Source organism: Schistocerca piceifrons, chromosome 4 (assembly GCF_021461385.2).
Source record: "Schistocerca piceifrons isolate TAMUIC-IGC-003096 chromosome 4, iqSchPice1.1, whole genome shotgun sequence".
Classification (NCBI taxonomy): Eukaryota; Metazoa; Arthropoda; class Insecta; order Orthoptera; family Acrididae; genus Schistocerca; species Schistocerca piceifrons.
Genome location: NC_060141.1, coordinates 81,554,427 through 81,574,854, shown reverse-complemented (window position 1 = coordinate 81,574,854; position 20,428 = coordinate 81,554,427). Strand labels below are relative to the sequence as shown.

The following is a 20,428-nucleotide window of genomic DNA, read 5'->3' as shown; positions in this document are numbered from 1 at the left end:
TTTCATACTTTCCGAACCGAACTGCATGCTAAGGTACGTGTGGAGTTAGATACTGGGAGAAAGGTCTTTGTTTATAGTGGCAGACAAAGCTGTATGTCAGTGTGCCAGACAGCACATAAACTGGACAGCAACTGAATGGTGTAGCGTTGTATGACCCGATGCGTCGCTGTTTTGCCTCTTATTAAATTATACAAACCGTCGACTGCACTAACGCCCCAATGAGGCGTTTAAACCAAAGTGTGTGGAGGATGCAGTTCAAGGTGGAGGTTGTTCTGTGTTGTTTTAGGGGCGTTTTTCGTACGACTGGTTGGGCCCACTCACTAAGGATACTGTGAACATGAGCCGAGATGTTTGTTTCTACTCAGTCGCCATGTGATCCCCTGTCTTCCACTTCCTCATGATGAGTGTGCTGTGAACTCTCATCTTCCAAGAACTGAGTTCTCAGGGTGGCATGTATTTTTTCCTTGTTTGTCAGATATTTAGGCCCCCTATCGCACTTAGACTGGCCAGCTAAGTCACCCGATCTCAATGCATAGAAAATGTATGCGACATGAGGTAGACTGTAGCAATCAACAATCCCACAATTAAGTAGCTAGCGAATGCAGTGGGATTACGATACCTCCAGAGGTTGATAAAATGGCCATCTTTCTCTGAACCTGTCCACTACTTGATTTCAGAGGTTGCGTGAGATAAGTGACCTTTTAAGAGGAATCTGCCGTTAGAAAACGTTTAGCTCCGGGCAGAGACCCGTCCACAGGTGGCGAGGCTGGCCTTGTCTTTCCCCCAGCTCGCTCCCAAAGAGGGTTGTGCAACGCGGGTTCCTCTGTTCCTGGGAACATGGAATTCTTTGTAGAAGCCTTTTAGACAGATGTGAGATCTCTAGGCAAGTGTGGCTTTCCTCAGGCCATGTGAATGTTTGCTACGATGTCTCAGAGTAACGTCCAGTTTAAACTTTCAGAATACTATCTTCTAATTGGATTATTGGGTGTTTCTCTGGACAGCTCGTGCTTTCAAGCTCTGGCTACATGCAGAGTTGCCTATTTGTCAATTTCACAATTGCGTTATTGAGTGGGGAAGCTTCGTGGCTCCGGCTGTCCACTTTTTAGCTATTAGCTGACGAATAATGAGATAGAAAAGAGTTGGAAATTGTTTAACGCTCTTACGTATTTTTCATTCGTTGGAAATCTGAATCTCCGTGCTCACTGGGAGGCGATTTCCAGTTCTGGGGCCCTATTCTGTATCGTTCATACCAATCGGTGTAGTAGGTTAGTCTGGGTAGTGACGTCATTTTCGGTTCTTTATCGAAATAGCCTATTCAGTAAGCTTCTGAGACTTGTTACCGAACGGTCCTCCCACCGACTTTACGACAATTGTACCGAGAGGTTTTGGATTTCGGTCTGGCCCTGTCGATCGGTGAGCTGTGGTTTCTGTACACCTATAATTTGTTATTTTAAACATATTTAGCGGTTTTAGCTTTGGATTTAGTGATTGTGTTACTAAAGAATCACCAGAGGACGCATCTGGTTGGAAAGTGAGTTCATAATAGACTATTTTCCTTTGTTAGAAATATGGTCAGGTTAGGTTGTTACTGTGAGTGATTCCATCCAAAAAAAGTTTTCGGTCAATCTTCTCTCAAAATACATATTATTTTTATGCAAATAAGAGTTTAAAGATCATTAATATCAAGACATCGGCTCTGCTTAGGTATATTACATGAGTGTCAACTGACGTTACTAGTGACTTCATGTATTTTTTCCCACATGTGGTTTAGTTAGTAACTATCGAAAGGTGTTTACAACTTTCAAGTAACAATGCAAAGCAATTATGTGAAGCCTGATATTGGAAACCTTCCAAACTATCACGCATTTATGACTTAAGCAGCACCGTTTGGCATGAAAGTCAGCCTACGTTCCTCTACGTAATAATACAAGAATTGAGCCCTGCGTTACCGGTGTTCGGCATCGCCAAGTGGTTAGCGCGCGGGAAAGCGGTGCGAAAGGTCATTGGTTCCCGCATGGATAGATACAAATTTTTTTTTCCTCTTCATATATGCAACACATTCTGAGACATTGTTATTCGTGTTAAGATTTTTCTGCACGAAAGAGTTCACTTCCTCAGTAATGATTTCGTGATTTATGTGTGTTTAAAATACGAAATATGAAATTGTTGGAGATGAAATTGCTTTGTGTGAATCAACCGACAGTCACCTTTATATTTTTTCTTGTCGGAAATAATTCACCATTTTTTCGGGATATGTAGCGATTTCCGAGTATGCGGTTAGACAGGAGTCTAAGAGTGCAACTTAAATTACTGAGAATGTAATTATCAGCAGTCATCTTCATACTATTGCTTGTAACAAGTATTTATCTGCGATGGAATCCTCAACCACAGTAGACAGAGATGAAAGATCTCTGCCGTAATATTTAGACTGTAGCACCATATACGAAACATTTTCATTCATGAGATGCATGTTGTAAACTTCTACAAACTGCAGGAGCTCTCGAAAATGCGTTTTTTTTTCAATTTCTTTTTTAACGCCCAAATCGTTGACGTATCATATAGGGAAGTGGGCTCCTTAATCATTTGGATCTCTAGGTGCGAGTTATAACATTCTGTTTATCTTCTTATTCTTTGAAACTCTCAGAATCAATTTTTCGGGCGTTTTTATAGATGTATTAGTACAATGTGGTACTACACACTACTCCTAACTCATTTTCCGAAACGTAAAATCCAAAACACGATGTCAGTGTGAAAGAGAATAAGATGACATAATGCGTCGTTTACGACAGTCTGCCGAATACAGTCAAATACGCTATCGTTATTATGCATGCATGGAAACATGCGGTCAGAGAAACTGTAAAAAATTTTATGCATTTCAGCCGAGTATCATGGAAATGGATATACTGCGCCTGAGGAGGAGGCAAGGGCGATGAAGGCGGGCACTTCAGCTCGATGGAATGCGGCGTCATGCGCAAACGCAATTTTCGGTACTTGGAAGAATAGCACCCCAGATCACGTAAGTGATGGGGGATAGCACGCCTGTGTCGTCTGCTAGCTGCTTTGTGTTAGTGGAGCTGTGCGCGCTGCAGAGCGTACTCGCGGATCTGCGGCCGCTGGCTTTTGGTTGGCTTGCGCGACACGAACCGACAACAGCGCTTCGGTTCTCTAGACCCGAACGGTATCGTCACCGAAATGCATACTGAATAACGCAAGGACTCCAACTCGAGTACTAGACCGTTCGGTGCTCTTAAGTACCGAAACGATCGGCGCAATGGCGGAAAGATACAGAATAGGCACCCAGACTAGACTAATTCGCTCGCTTCAGGCGCTCAGTACGTGTGGTTAAAGTCACAAATGCACCGTGCTCCTCTCAAAGTTCAGTTTGGAAATCTTATGAGGTACACTCCTATATTTCTGTGAACTTTCCACATTTAATTCAAGTTCAAGTGGCTCTGAGCACTATGGGACTCAACATCGCAGGTCATAAGTCCCCTAGAACTTACAACTACTTAAACCTAACTAACCTAAGGACATCACACACACCCATGCCCGAGGCAGGATTCGAACCTGCGACCGTAGCAGTCCCGCGGTTCCGGACTGCAGCGCCAGAACCGCTAGACCACCGCGGCCGGCACATTTAATTAACAATATTTGCAGTCACTGGCCATATCCACGCATTATTAACGTAATTATATTTTATTCTCAGCATCAACCTGTGCCGAGGTTCTACTTTGAGTTGTATTCCCTTGTCCAATTGTCAATGGTTCTGTTTAAGATGTCAGTAGTTATTTTCAAGTTCAAATCCAATATAACGGGTTGTTATGGAGTCCATTTGTTTCCATTCATGACTGGAGGAGCCATCCTCTCATTTCCATACCTACGTGAGTGGTTGGTACCCATTTGTTTCGTGTTTGATTTGGTCACCCGGATTAATATTCATTTAAATAAGACGTTTTCCATTATGTGACAGTGTCTTTGTTTATGATTAATCTCCATCATTATTTGGGGTGATTCCTCATTCTGTTGTGCACCAAAATTTTCTGGCGTCCTAGGAGTTATGCTCCCACCTCAGCCGACACCCAACAGGTTCACTAATATTTTTGTCCAGTGAGCTTACACTGCGACGCGGTGTAAAGTTTTGTTTTGACAACTTGTTCGATACAGTAAGGAAATAAAGTCAGTATAAGGCACTCGGAGCTCACCTTTTACCGTAGTATCGACACTGGGTCTGCTTGGTGACGCGTTGCGCCTGTACCCGACCACCAGGCTCAAGGAGATTCCGCAGACCGTGACGAGCACGACGAGCAGCACGATGAAGACGATGTTGCGCTCGCAGCAGGACTGCACGACGTCGGCTCCCACGTCTCTGATCAGCCCAGTCAACTGACCCTTCCGAGCCAGCTCCGCCGCTATCAGCTGACACCCAGATGGCTTCACAGTCCTGAAATCTGAAGATATACCGTGTCCTGAGCCACTGACTGCCACATGCGTGCAACGCTATTGGCTTTATTCGTGCACAATATTTAGCGAACAACAGTTGCAGATACGACCGTAGATTCCGTCTATCCAACAATTTTGGAATGGCAGGAAGCGACGGACTGGGGGAGTATAAGGTGCTGGTGGATTTACTGGACAAATTTAAATTAATCGTTTATTAAAAGGAACCGAGAGTGAACTTTACACTTTACTGCTAGAGAGAATTCACGCTGGCTGATCCCAACAGTTATATCTTGAATTTTACTTACTCTGAAGAGTCAAGGAAACTTGTACACTTGCGTAATATAGTGTAGGGCCCCCGCGAGTACGCAGAAGTATCGCAACACGACGTGGCACGAACTCCACTAATGTCTCAAGTTGTGCTGGACACAATGAATTCTGCGGGGCTGTCCATAAATCCGTAAGAGTACGAGGCGGTGGAGATGTCTTCTGAACAGCACGTTGAAATGCATCCCACGTATGCTCAATAATGTTCATGTCTGGCGAGTTTGGTGGCCAGTGGAAGTGTTTAAACTCAGAAGAGTGTTCCTGGAGCCACTCTGTAGCATTCTCCTGCTGGAATTTCCCAAGTCTATCGGAATGCACAATGGACATGAATGGATGCTGGTGATCAGACAGGATTCTTATGTGCATGCCACCTGTGAGAGTAGTGTCTAGAGGTATCAGGCGTCCTACATCAAGCCACCTACTCACGCCCCACATCATTACAGACCATCCACCAGCTTGAACAGTCTCATGCTGACATGCAGGGTTCATGGGTTCGTAAGGTTGTCTCCATGCCCATACACGTCCATCCATTCAATACAATTTGAAAATAGATTCGTCAGACCAGACAACATGTTTCCAGTCATCAACAGTCGAATGCCAGTGTTGATGGTCCCAGGCGAGGCGTAAAGTTTTGTGTCGTGTAGTCATCAAGGGTACACGAGTGGGACAGCGGCTCCGAAATTCATATCGATGATGTTTCGTTGAATGGTTCGCAATCTGACACTTGTTGATGGCCCAGCACTGATACCTGCAGCAACTTGCGGAAAGGTTGCACTTCTGCCACGAACGATTCTCTTGAGTCGTCGTTGCTCTCGTTCTTGTCGGATCTTTTCCCGGCCGCAGCGACGTCGGAGATTTGATGTTTGACCGGATTAATGATATTCACGGTGCACTCCTGAAATAGTCGTACGGGAAAACTCTTCACCGGTACCTCGGAGACGCTGTGTCCCATCGCTCATGTGCAGACTATAACACCACGTTCAAACTCACTTACATCTTGAAAACCCACCATTGTAGCAGCAGTAACCGATCTGACAACAGCACCGGACACTTGATGTCTTATATAGGCTTTGTCGACCGCAGCACCGTCTATTGCCTGTTTACACATCTTTGTATTTGAATACGCATGCCTATATCAGTTTCTTTGGAGCTTCAGTGTATTGCGTTTGACTGTGAGACAACAAATCTTCTACCTTATAATTGATATGAAAATGTAAGTCTGTAATTTCTCATGCGCATTACATTAAAACAACAAATAAGATGCAGAGACATATACCTGTCATCAAAGCACGGTGACACACGAAATGTGATACACTGAGTGCTAATGCTCAATGCTAAAACTCATAATATTAAGACCAATATTTCAGCAAAATGCCTTAAAGTGGGTATTCACGCAAAACTTTACATAAGAACATTCACGGCGTGTTCACCAGTTCAGTCGGGACACAGCTAAATGCTTGCACACTTTGGCACAAATTCTGCAATTAACATTTTCACAGAAAAATCCACAAATTAACATAAATAGCATTTACGTCAACTAACTTAAGGCATGTGGAAAACCTTGCGTCCCAGTAACACATGATAGTTCTCTGCAGCACTTAATTGCATACGTAAATACACGACAACCTACACACAACACTAATTTTAACAAACTGGAATGAAAGTACGAAACTTGACATGTCATGACAGGCCTTCTGACTTATGAAAGAGACCAACGAGGCACACACAGATTAAAACTGCGTGCCGGACCGGTAATCGAACTCGGGACCTTTTCCTTTCGCAGGAAAGTACTCTAGCATCTGAGATATCCAATCACGACTCACAACCCGTCCTCACAACTTCAATTCTGCCAATAGTTTGCCTCCTACCTTCCGAACTTCACAGGAGCTCTTCTACGAACCTTGCAGAGCTAGTACTCCCGGAAGAATGAATATTGCGGAGACATGGCTTAGCCACAGCCTGTGGGGTGTTTCCAGAATGAAATTTTCACTCTGCAGCGGAATGTACGCTGATATGAATATCTCATTCTGGCACACACAGTTTAACAAGGCACTGACATGCAGCTGGCAATACCACCCCAATTAATGACACCCACCTCCCTCCCCACCCCACCCCACCCCCCTCCAAAAAAAAGGGAAGAAAAATAAAACAAACAAAGCTGTACAAATCATAATGGCCGACAGAACAACGTCACTCACACTCATGGCAACCTTTATCAGCCTCAGCTGAGCACCATGCTAATGCCGCTGGGATGCCGTTATCCAGACATACAGCAGGAGAAGATGGCAAACTGACAGCTTACATCCACTGCTGGCGCATCCACAGTGATCATCTGTGTATCTGTGTGCGATATTCGGTACAATACAGCATCGAGGTAACGGTAGGCCGACAGTCTGTTGTAACACCATAGCTCTAATGCTGTACTGATTTATTTTGCCTTTTGTTTTATTTAATGTTATACCGTTGAGTTTCTGTAAATGTTGTTGGATTGAATCGATACCATGAGAGTGTTTATTCTTTAATTTGTAAAAACTTTGATGTCATGGTTTGATTCTATGCAATGTAGTGTATCATCATTTAAATTCTTTGTCTCATTTGGAGGTAACAAAACTTAATGTATGTAATTGTAATTTTCCTTAAATAATTTTTTATAGAAATACCAATATGTGAAAACGATATGTTGTGTTTGAAGTAACTACTTGCTGTTGTGTAAAGACTGATCTTCACTTAGGGTACTTAGTTATTTTGTAAGTAGAAGGTGTTGTGTTTCCCCTCGGGAACGGAACTGTGTGCGCGCGCAAAATGTGGTGGGTATGGATAGAAAATGGTTCAAATGGCTCTGAGCACTATGGGATTTAACATCTATGGTCATCAGTCCCCTAGCCATCACGAGGCAGAGAAAATCCCAGACCCCGCCGGGAATCGAACCCGGGAACCCGGGCGTGGGAAGCGAGAACGCTACCGCACGACCACGAGATGCGGGCGGTATGGATAGAAAGGCGGAACCAAGAGTCAGTCGGGGACGAGCTACCAAACTGTCAACTGCTCATGTAAAAGCTGTGTATTGTGCTGGAGCTGAGAGAGGCTTTTCATGCCGCTTTCCAATGTCTCGGATGGATCGATAAAGAGCTGGAACTCTTCTGGAATTGGTATCTATTGCCGCCACCAAGAAATGACAGAGTCAAGCATTTCCGCCTGAAAATCCACCCACCGACATGCACTCGCCACCACGTTGCGCAATCACTGAAAAGGAACCAGGGAATTGTAGTAATGTACAGTGAAGGATCAGCTCATGTGGATGATTTATTTGTTTTCAGTTATAAGGTAAACAAAAAGACTATTTATGAAAACCTACCTTGATCTATCCTCTGTCACATTCCACTTAGGATCCTTCCCATGCTAAAGTGATTACCGAGTGTCCTTATTGGAAGAACATTAAAGCCCCGAGTTTTACTAATTAATGCCTCTTGAACATAGTAAAAAGAAAGTTAATGCGGCAAGAGAGTGAGCTAAAGTAAATAATGTTTGCTGAAAGTAATTTTGCAATTAAAACTGGCTGTTAAAAGTTTGTGCGCTTGCTAAAAGAACTAAAGTGAAAAATAGAATTTAAAGTAATAAAGTAGTACAAACAGGTATTACAATAGTTTGCTGTCACCTTAAAAAATAAAAGTTCTTAAAACTAAGGCTTATAAAGTTTTGCTTAGTAAATGATCATATTGCTGACTGTTGTAAATCGCGAAAGATGAGTCAGTATCTTACAAATATGTCAATTTTGTGTCTCACTGTAGTAAAAGTTGAAAGCTGCAGTTGTGGAAAGTTATATACTCATGCTTGCTAAGCACTTGTTTCTCTTGTGTATTCAAAGTGCATATTAGTAGTGTAACAGGATCCACAGTTTATCCTTTATGCTCATGATAAATAACAATTAATAGAAAGACCACTATCTATGAAAACAGTAACTTCTTTTATTCAAAGGTCAGTGAGAAAATGTTTGTTAGTGAAATACATTTACCTTTCATTCTAAATAGAAAAGTATTTATCTGAGGGAGACTTAACCTATGCCCAGTTCATAATTTTTGCAATGAACTACATTTAAAATTTTTTGTCAGATAGAAAAATGTTTGAAAAGTAATGCTGAACCTATGTCCACTTTATGAGTCTACAGTGATTATTAATAGTAATATTATTGAGACCACTCAGTTTGACTAAGCCCTGAAGGCAACAGTGTGTATCGTTACCTCTTATATTTATGCAAATAGTTTGTTCTGCTCTAGCTGTCAGCTTCAACCTTAATGTTAACATATGCAGGTGCCAGTGTTCATTGCACTCTCGTGTGACAAAGTATAGGCTGTGTTTGCCCATTGAAGTTACTTACTTTCAGTTTCTTGAATAAGAATGTTACTCATTCTTATGCCTGATTAGGCTGGCGACCGTTTTTATTATTATTTGAACACTATGGATAGGTAAATTATTGCTTGTTACTGTTTAAATATTTACGTAATTCTGACTTTCACTCCTGATAAGCCACCTCCGTTAGGTACATCACGGTCAACACAACAAAATTCCCTTCAGAGGGTAACACTGCTCTTCTTCTTTATACTGTAATTGCTTTAATAAAAATAATTTCATTATACGAACTGCCTCCAGCTTTAGGTTATAGAATGACAGTAGCGGGCGGTAGTGTTATATGTTCCTGATGCCTGTCGCTCCCCAACACCCACGTGACTCCTGTCCTCCGTGCATGACGCAGAGCACTGGCAGACAAACAACAGCCTGCACTCCGTGTGCGTAGCTAAGGACTACCCTCCGTGTTCAGTGGTCGCGGCGACAACTTCAATACACAGGCCGGCAGCTGCCCAAACCACTGCAGCGGTCCACGTGTTTCCTTCCCTGTTCATATGCGAACTACCGACCGAGACCGTGCACGAGCCAACGCCGCTCGACTTCCACACTGTCACAGATCACCAGCACCACGGCGTACTCTCGACAAGCCTTCCTGATACCGATTGCCAGAGACATGGTGTCACAGCTCGACAACTAACCTATACGTAGTATCTTCGCAAATATGTGATGTGCTCTACGAGTGTCAGACTAATAGAAGAAAGTATGTTATACTCAACGGCGAAAGCCCTACAAAAACGAAAGTTACGCCGAGGAAATGTAATAGGAGCCCTAATGGCGGGTTGTTAATACCGAGTTGTTAAACTTTCTCTATTTAACACGTTATAACACGGGAACTAATTACGTTTACAAGTACCAAACGTGGTAGCGTTAATGTCAAGGACTTGGGGAAGAGAAACAATGAAGAATCAAGCCAGTTGAAAAGTTTTTAATGTGCTGCTACGGTACATCGTACCATTACACACAGTTACCATTACTGCTACAAAAGGGACGCAATATGGCGTCCGTAAGTAACCAGAAGAGTCTGAAACCGCAGGACTGCATTCTGCACAGCAGAACAGAGCATGTCTCTAGGTACGCTAGCTACCTGTCTTGATATGCTGCGCTTCAGATCAGCATATGTGTGAATGTTCCCCTGGTAAACCCCATCCTTCAGGTAGCCTCACAAACAAATCACAAGGAGTGAGATAACGTGATCGTGCCGGCCAAGCATTTGCAAACGATCGGCTGATAATTCGACATTTTCCAAATGTGTTTAGGAGAAGCAGATGAACTTCACAAGCGATGTACGCTGGGGTCACATCTTGCACGAAAACCGTTGATTTCAATGCGTCTCTTCCTGTAGGGCGGGTATGACATACTGGCGAAACATGTCGCAGTAATGCTGGCCAGCCACACTGCAAGTCTTTGGCCCTTGAGCGCCAACCTGTTGAAAAAGAATGGACCAATGGTGAACATAGCCGTGAAGCAACACCATACGGTGACACGTTCACAATACAGAGGAACTTCATGCACAGTTACTGGAGGTGAAGACCCTACACTCAGAAGTTCTGAGTGATAACCTCATCCGTCAGAGAAAAATGAGCTTCGTCTGTTCATAGGATGGTCTAGGGCCCAGCCCTTGTCAATTTCAATCCTTGCGAGAAAATGGAGAGCGAAGTCAATACATCGTTGTGCGTCCTGTGGTGCAAGCTGCTGTACGATATGGATCTTGTATGGATACCATGTGAGAATCGTATGAAGCACCTTCCGTACAGTGGACCACGCTATGCTCAACTGTCGTGACACAGCACGCGCACTGCCTGGTAATCAGGAAGTGCGTGCAGCGTTGTCTGCCATAGCGACAGCGATTTCATCAGCCAGCTGTGGTGCAACCGGCCATCGGCCTCTTCCCAGAGCGACGCCCAGTTCTCCAGCTGATTCGGACTTCTTCATCATGCTCCGCACAGTAGGTGGAGAAAGAGGACCCTTCCGTAATCCCTTCATCCGGCGAAATGCCCTGCTCCGTTTGTTCAAGCTCGTGTTGACACGTCAACAAGTGCTCTGCGACTGATCAGGTGTGTGAGACTATGAATCACAATGACAGATCACGGCACCTGGTGGCCATTGTTGGAACTGGACGGTCACGCTGTGACACATGGAAATCATGCACCCTATAATCTGGACATTAATGCTACCAAGTCTGGCACTCGTAAGGTAATTAGTGTCCGTTTTATAACCTGTTAAATAGGGAAAGTTCAATTATAACCACCCGGTACTTTGTGGAAGATCTCAGAGAGAACTGTAAGAACGGAAGACAAAGAACGAGCTGCCCATATTGAAAGATCAGCAGCGTTATGCGTACTTGGGCGAGTTAGGCTGGTTCTGAGGGGAGTTGAATTTGCTTGCTTGGCTGGATGCGAATCGGGGAGACGAGGACGGCCGGCCGGGGTGGCCGAGCGGTTCCAGGCGCTACAGTCTGGAACCGCGCGACCACTACGGTCGCAGATTTGAATCCTGCCTCGGACATGGATGTCTGTAATGTCCTAAGGTTAGTTAAGTTTAAGTAGCTCTAAGTTCTAGGGGACTGATGACCGCAGAAATTAAGTCCCATAGTGCTCAGAGACATTTGAACCATTTAGACGAGGACGACGTGTGGCCACTCCACGTGCGCTCAAATGCAGAGAAAACGAGCAAGTGACCAGTAATTGATAGTTCCTGGTACGGAGAATTTGGACGCTTAAGAGGACAGACAGTGCTCCAGGAAATGGCGGAGTGTTGGACAAGCCGAAAGATGGCTTCTAGGAGCTCTTCAAGAATCTATAGTAATTCATAGTCAAGTATTAAAGCAGCGAGTGAATCTGAATAAACCTGGGATCTCAGAAAAGTGAGGTGCATAAAATGGCACAACAATATTTCAGCATATTTAAACCACAGAAATTAATATTTCACAGCAAACAAATGTTTTCTGAATGAACTTGTGAACAAACAACTTTTAAACACTTCATGTGATTTCAACATATGATACCTCTGTTTGATAGCATTGCACTACAGCTGTCATCTCTGGAAGCTACAAATCTGCATCTGTTTTATAACGTTTTTTTACACCTTTTCATTATGAAAATGTTTTGTAGTAGCATTGTGTCCCCCACCATTACACAGCAAATGAATACAGCCATGAATATCTCACATTTTGTTATACTTATGTATTTATTTAATGAAAAGTTTACCGTATTTCCAGTAATGTTATTTAAATTTAAATTACAACTGATAATATAAAATCGTGGTAATTTAAGAAGTGGCTAATTGCAGCGTTACCTGACACCACCTTTGTAAAAAAGTGAAAGAGTGTCAAAAGAGTTTTTGTCGAGAAGGTATATATAATTGTTTAAACAATATGTGGCGACAATATGTTGTCATTTATAGTTAGTGCACTTGAGCAAGAATACTGGCTTATGTATTTATGGAAAAAACTTTGTTTATATTTATTGTGAATGGTCTGAGTGTTAATATTTGTAACATTTCTTTATTTAAATGTTGTTGTAATACATAAGTTTAGTCCAGGAAGTGGCTGAGTTGAGTGAAATTATATCTGTGGAATGTAGGAATTATGAATATTTTTGGGGACCGCCTTCAGCCAATAGAAAAGGAGACAGTAATAGATCACTATGGGAGTCGAGTGGAAATTGGGACTTTTCGGGTTAAGAGCTCCTAAAGGGAACGATTCTGAACACTTTTACGTTTATGCTTGAATGAAGCAGACCTGCTGGTGCTAACGAGTGGTATTCTATCGTGTAGGTGACTGATTCTGGGAGGTGGCCACTTCCATGTTTTAACTTCTGAAGTGACTTTAGATTTTGAAAGGTCTAAATGTTCTCCGTAGGACTCTAACATCTTCCGTTTGAATTACAGAACTGAGGATAGACAAGATATGAGTTTCTACTCATCATACTGTACATGTTAATTTGTAAATCATCATGTTGAACTCTCAACTGTTTTGAGCTGCTGAATATGTCATGTATTGTGATTAAGAAATGGGTTTAATTGTTACCTATCTTTGAGGACTGTTAAGTTCCATGATTTTGCGATCATTCTTGTAATGCTCTCAATATAACTTAACTACATTTGATAATGATATTTTCTGCCTATATTTGAACTGAATATCATAAGACCTTTCTTGAATAAACATTATTCAACATAATGCTCTGTAGTCTACATCAGTTCAGGCATTGTAGGAGAACAATTGTTATTAAATTATTCATGAACTTTCATTTTGCGTTTCCTTTTATTTTATTAACTCACATTTCTAGTCAACGTATACACAATTTGACTGCAGGATCATAGCTGCAGGTTATTATCTGCAGCGAATTACCTTCAGGGGATAAAATGTGATATTCACCACTTGACGCTATGACTATATCGAGCTATTCTTTTTAAACAGAGCCGGGCATAGCCCAAGTAACCACAGGTAAAGATGCAACTGGTTTGCTAGTATGGGATGCTGTTTAGAAGAGCAACTGAGCAGCAGGTACTGTTCAATCTACGCGTCAAGGAAACAATCATGGCAACAAAAGAAGAATAACAATAATGATGGAGGGTATCAATGACGATCATTACTGATGATACTGCCATCCTCAGTGAAAATGAGGACGAATTACAGGACGGTCTAATTGTGTGGCTTATGCCACATTGCACATCACATACATACACTGTGTGAACAAAAGTAACCGGACACCCTCAAAAACATGCGCTTTTCATATTAGGTGCATTGTGCTGCCACCTACTGCCAGGTACTCCATATCAGCGATATGTACTATTAAACATCATGAAAGAGCAGAATGGGGCGCTTCTCGGAACTCACCGACTTCGAACGTGGTCAGGTGATTGGGTGTCACTTGTGTCATACGTGTACGCGAGATTTCCACACTCCTAAACATTCGAAGCTCCCCTGTTTCCGATGTGATAGTAAAGTGGAAACGTGAAGGGACACGTACAGCACGAAAGCATACAGGCTGATCTCGTCTGTTGACTGACAGAGACTGCCGACAGTTGAAGAGGATTGTAATGTGTAATAGGCAGACATCTATCCATACCATCACACAGGAATTCCAAACTACAAGTACTATGACAGTTAGGTGGCAGGTGAGAAAACTTGGATTTCATGGTCGAGTGCTGCTCATAAGCTACACATCACGACGGTAAATGCAAAACTACGCCTCGCTTGGTGTAAGGAGCGTAAACATTGGGCGAATGAACAGTGGAAAGACGTTGTGTGGAATGACGAATCAAGATACACAAGGTGGCGATCCGAAGGCAGATTGCGTGTGTGGTGGATGCCCGGTGAACGTCATCTGCCAGCGTGAGTAGTACCAACAGTAAAATTCGGTGGCGGTGGTGTCATGGTGTGGTCGTGTTTTTCATGGATGGGGCGTGTACCCATTGTTGTTTTGCGTAGCACTATCACAGCACAGGCCTACATTGATGTTTTAAGCACCTTCCTGCTTCCCACTGTTGAAGAGCAATTCGGGGATGACGATTGCATCTTTCAACACGATCGAGCACCTGTTCATAATTCATGGGGTGTGACGGAGCGGTTACACGACAATAACTTCCCTGTAATGAACCGGTCTGCACTGAGTCCTGGCTTCAATCCTATAGAAACCTTTGGAATGTTTCGGAACGCCGACTTCGTGCTAGGCCTCGCCGACCGACATCGATACCTCTCCTCAGTGCAGCACTCCGTGAAGAATAGGCTGCCATTTCCCAAGAAAGCGTCCAGCATCGGACTGAACGTATGGCTGTGAGAGTGGAAGCTGTCATCAAGGGTGGTCCAACAACATACTGAATTCCAGAATTACCGATGAAGGGCGCCACGAATTTGTAAGTCATTTTCAGTGAGGTGTCTGGATACTTTTGTTCACATTGTGCATTTAGCTGTAGCTGTGGAAGCAAATAACCTGGGTAGAACGCTTTGCTCCCCAGCCTTTTCTTTGCAGCTCACGAATTCTGTGCCATACAACATAGATTGGCTTGATTTCATCATCTTCCTCCTTCTTTTTACATTTTTTTTAGGAGCTTGCTGTTAGATTCTCAGCTACTTCGCTGTCTGGCTTGTCAGTTTTGAGCACTGTAATGTCTGTTTTGTGTTTTTGCTTTGAGTATTTATGAAGACCTTCTGAATGTGTAAGAGATTTTGTTATTGGGTACATTTTACACGGATTTTTCCAACGTGGTACCTAGGCTGTGTGAGGTGCCATTTGAGTTGGTTAACATGGCTCTGTGATGCTATTGTCTCTGTCTCAGGTGATCTACAGAGATGTATAGATCCCCATAAGAACATTCGACTTTAAAAGGAACAATTTCATGCTTTTAATAATGGCTTATTAAATGGAAAGTACTAGGAGTGACCCAGTTGACTATGAAAGTATGAATACCACATCTCACAAAGACATATTGATTATGGGGTTCATTAAACTATCAAAGTAAACAAATGTTCACTATAACTATCTGGTTTATTATCAAAAGACATAAAAAATATTTTACCCACTGAATCAAGAATGCAGTCAATTAATAAGTGGACAAGCGTGTGCAAATAGCTTTGGCACAAGTGGTTGAATACATGAAACAATGAAATAAAGCTATGATGTGAACGTGGTCAGCGACTGTGGGAAAGGGTAATGACTTACAGAGAGGTCCCATAAAAGTACAAACAACACCAATACTTTTGCTTTGTGGCTGTGAAACTCAGGGCAACAAAACAAAACCCTGATGGAAATTAACTTCATGCTAGCCTCATCTCAGTGGATGTAAGGACAGCCCTTGATTACCACTCAGAAAATCTGTTAGGGCAGACGACAGCTGCCGTCAACTATGTCCTGAAGAAAATTCTTTTCTTACTCTCCACTACGAAAGGTTGTGACATAGAAGGGAAGTCACCAGCCACTTGCAACAGACCTTGCAGGTTCTGACTAATGATAATTTAATAAACAAGTTTAATAATGTCTTGCATTTACAGATTTTTGTTGTGGTCAACCAATGGAGTATATTTCTCTCTTGACACAGTGAAGAATGCAGAATATCCCCCCCTCCCACTCTGTAATCGATTTCAAGTTACAGCCAATCCGAAAATGTCTATGTACACATACAGGAGATTTCTCCCCTACTACCAAAATAATTACTATCAGCCAGCTAGAGAACCCATTACCAAAATTTCGACAAGCATTCCCCCTAGCCTCGTCTGGGTTGCTACCGCGGTATGTAGCCTTGTGTCCTCACCTGTTTTTCAGATTATTTTCATGTCTCACACAATGAAGTTTATGGCATGTTGGTCAGCTTCATTTGTTGCCCTTGTTGGGCCAGGCTGGCAAATCACTTCCCCATTGTATTTTGCCTGCCAGGCCTGGCTTTCAACAGAAAACATCTTTAAGATTAGTGCCTTTCTCGGAAGTAAATCTCTCCTTTTGTCAGCCAGTTAAAAACCCCAAGGCTGACATATTTACAAGGCTCCGTCAACACACCAATAGGAAAATAATTACAAATATAGTTGGAATCACAGAATTAGCAGTAGTTATCATTGTTTGCAGTTTTCATGCAGACTTAGAGATTTGAGTTGACTTACTATTTGGATCTGCGTATTGAATTATAAACCAGATTAGAGCACAGTTTGGGAATAAATAGCCGTGCAATATTTGGTCGAAAATCCATCATCGCATTTGTTACCTGCAATTTCATAATAGCTAGTTTCAGAGTTTCTTAATTATTCTTTGCTTTTTCCAACATTTGCTACCATCTCAAGATCCTCTTTCAATTCCGTAAGTACATTCGGTTGTTCCTCATCCTATACGTGTTACAGCAAGTGTCGACACCAATATACAAACTTGAATCGCAGGTCAATAATCCTGTCTTCCATAGGAAAGACAAATAACACAATAAAAATAGTTTAACAAGAAATAATAGTGCATTTAGTCCCTAGAGTGTCCTGTCCAGTGAAAAGTGAAGAACTGCCATGACAGCGTGCTTAAAAGTAATGCGTCTTTCCACATGTCAGGTGAGATTACATGCTTCCACATTAAATTTGTTTTGCAAAATTCTTTGTGGAATAAGTTTTTTGCCTGCAAAATATCAAAATTTCTTTCTCACTGTTTGTTTTATTTTATTTCTTTTACTTTAATTAATTTTTTTTTTTGTAACAGGCTTTGGCAGAAAAATATAGTTTCATGAAATAAGCTCGTTTTCAAAATTTTTCCTTTCTTCCTAGTTTGAAGATTGTTTGCGAAACTGTTTTCGGGTTTAGCACTTAAAATAAAGGTGATACTCTTACTAGACTACTACTACGCACATACACAATTTTTTTTAATATATGGAATGTTACCTCATGCAAATCCGCTGTCAGATTATAGAAGTACGAATTTCCGCTAACAGATGACACACAAAGTATGTTGTCATCGACTCTCATTTCTAACAAAGGCGGAGGGCTACGTTCGTACACTGTTATTTTTCACTGTTGTAAAATGGCCATTAAAATTGGTACACCACGAAGATGACGTGCTGCAGACGCGAAATTTAACCGACGGGAAGAAGATGCTGTCATATGCAAATGATTAGCTTTTTAGAGTATTCATACAAGGTTGGTGCCGGTGGCGACACCTACATCGTGCTGACATGAGGAAAGTTTCCAACCGATTTCTCGTACACAAACAGCAGTTGACCAGCGTTGCCTGGTGAAACGTTGTTGTGATGCGTCGTGCAAGGAGAAGAAATGCGTACAATCGCGCTTCCGACTTCGATAAAGTTCGGATTGTAGCCTATCGCGATTGCGGTTTATCGTATCGCAACATTGCTGCTCGCGTTGGTCGAGATACAATGATTGTTAGCAGAATATGGAATCGGTGGGTTCAGGAGGGTAATACGGAATGCCGTGCTGGATCCCAACAGCCTCGTATCACTAGCAGTCGAGATGACAGGTATCTTACCCAAACGGATCGTGCAGCCCAGTCTCGATCCCTGAGTCAACAGAATGGGACGTTTGCAAAACAACAACCATCTGCACGAACAGTTCGATGACGTTTGCAGCAGCATGGACTATCAGCTCGGAGACCACGGCTGCGGTCACTCTTGACGCTGCATCACAAACAGGAGTGCCCGCGATGGTGTACTCAAAGACGAACCTGGGTGCATGAATGGCAAATCGTCATTTTTTCGGATGAATCCAGCATCATGATGGTCGCATCCGTGTTTGGCGACATCGCGGTGAGCGCACATTGGAAGCGTGTATTCGTCATCGCCATACTGGCGTATCACCCGGCGTGATGGTATGGGGTGCCATTGGTTACACCTCTCGGTCACCTCTTGTTCGCATTGACTGCACTTTGAACAGTGTACGTTACATTTCAGATGTGTTACGACCCGTGGCCCTATCCTTCATTCGATCCCTGCGAAACCCTACATTTCAGCAGGATAATGCACGACAGCATGTTGCAGGTCCTGTACGGGCCTTTCTGGATACAGAAAATGTTGGACCGCTGCCCTGGCCAGCAAATTCTCCTGATGTCTCACCAATTAAAAACGTCTGGTCAATGGTGGCCGAGCAACTGGCTCGTCACAATACGCCAGTCACTACTCTTGATGAACTGTGGTATCGTGTTGATGCTGCATGGACAGCTGTACCTGTACACGCCATGCAAGTTCTGTTTGGCTCAATGCCCAGGCGTATCAAGGCCGTTATTACGGCCAGAGGTGGTTGCTCTGGGTACTGATTTCTCAGGATCTATTCACCGAAATTGCGTGAAAATATAATCACGTGTCAGTTCTAGTATAATATATTTGTCCAATGAATACCCGTTTATCATCTGCATTTCTTCTTGGTTTAGAAATTTTAATGGCCAGTAGTGTATTACCCAAAAATACCTGTTACCGCAAAATTACCGTACCCGCACTAATTGATAACGAAAAGTAACACATTAGCCGCTACTCCACTGGTCGCGCCCGTGCCTTCATTCAACTTTCTGTCTCGTCCGCGCTCCAGAGCGAATGCCGTTCACCTCGGTCGTAACTTTCACTTCCACTCAGACGGTCTCCCACATGAGCATGGCCGTGTCGGCTTCCAGTGGGCCGACTCGTTTCACAACCTGGACGTAACAGAAAAATGGATGTGAACTCCTAAAAAACCGTGTTCGTTTTAGATTCTTGGGGATTTTCACTCTAATCTATATGATAGGAAAGCATGAGTTATAATGGACCATGCCGCATTAAAGTGGTTATTAGGGATGAAGGATCCTTTGAACAGATTAACTCGTTGGACATTGAAGTTCAGTGTATTTGATTATGATGCAGCAAACAAACCCAACAGGGAATGTAGCAATGCTGATGCCTTGAGCAGAAAGTTTGGGATTATAAGATCACTTGGTAAAAAGCCTTACAGAGTGACAAGAGGTGCAGATCACTGATGCAACTGCCAGTTATTTACAACACAGCCACATTTCACTGTGCACAATGGGTTGTTGTTCAGGACGATAAAGTTAATGCCACATGTTGTGGCACCTACATCACCGAGGGACAAAGTGATGAAGGGAGCGTACAAACATGTATTAGCAGGTCACAGAGGTTGAAAGACTGCTGATCATCTCTTAACTGAACAAAGAAGTGGTGAAAGATGAGGAGACAGGATGTGGGCAGTAAGTAAGGCGCTGCATACCATGTGTACTCTGTAACAATCTCATTCAACAACGAATACCGCTGAAAAGCTTATTGGAGGCATCCAGACCATTTAGAATGGAATGAATGGACGTTTGGGCTCATTCAACCAAACACCAGTGGGCAAATGCTACGTGTTAGCCACCACAGACCACTTTTCACATTATGTGGCAATGGTTGCCATCCCATATCAGCAATCCTGTACAGTGGTATATACAATGATGTTTCGAATTTGGCATTGCCGCCACAATAACTACAAGTGAGGGCAAATGCTTCATCTCCAAGATGATAAAGCAACTGAGCCATCTATTGTGAATCCGGCAGCCAAGAACTGGTCCCTTTCAAGCCCAGTGATCGCAAAACCAGAATATGTCCATTGTACTTCCAGCAAACTGTTAAGTTGTTATGTGAACATGCCCCATAATGACTGGGATGTTCACCTACTCTGTGTCGTAGCCACATAAATCTCTAAGGTCCATGACAGTATGGGCTGCGTATGGGGTAGTATACGGTAGGAAGATGACATTAACTTTTACGGAGATTAAGTTCAAAAGATGAAAACATGGGAAATAGTCAGTAGATTTGTGAAGAT

The 20,428-nt window shown here is 42.8% G+C and overlaps 1 protein-coding gene across 1 annotated transcript in view; it reads right to left on the bottom strand.

Moving 5' to 3' along the window:
* The window catches only part of LOC124795072 (pinin-like), a 374,148-nt gene that overhangs the window by 19,069 nt on the left and 334,651 nt on the right, over positions 1-20,428 (bottom strand). Inside the window, exon 2 of the mRNA XM_047258884.1 lies at positions 4,203-4,448. Coding sequence (XP_047114840.1) covers positions 4,203-4,448 — 246 coding nt within the window. The remainder of the gene's footprint in view (positions 1-4,202; positions 4,449-20,428) is intronic.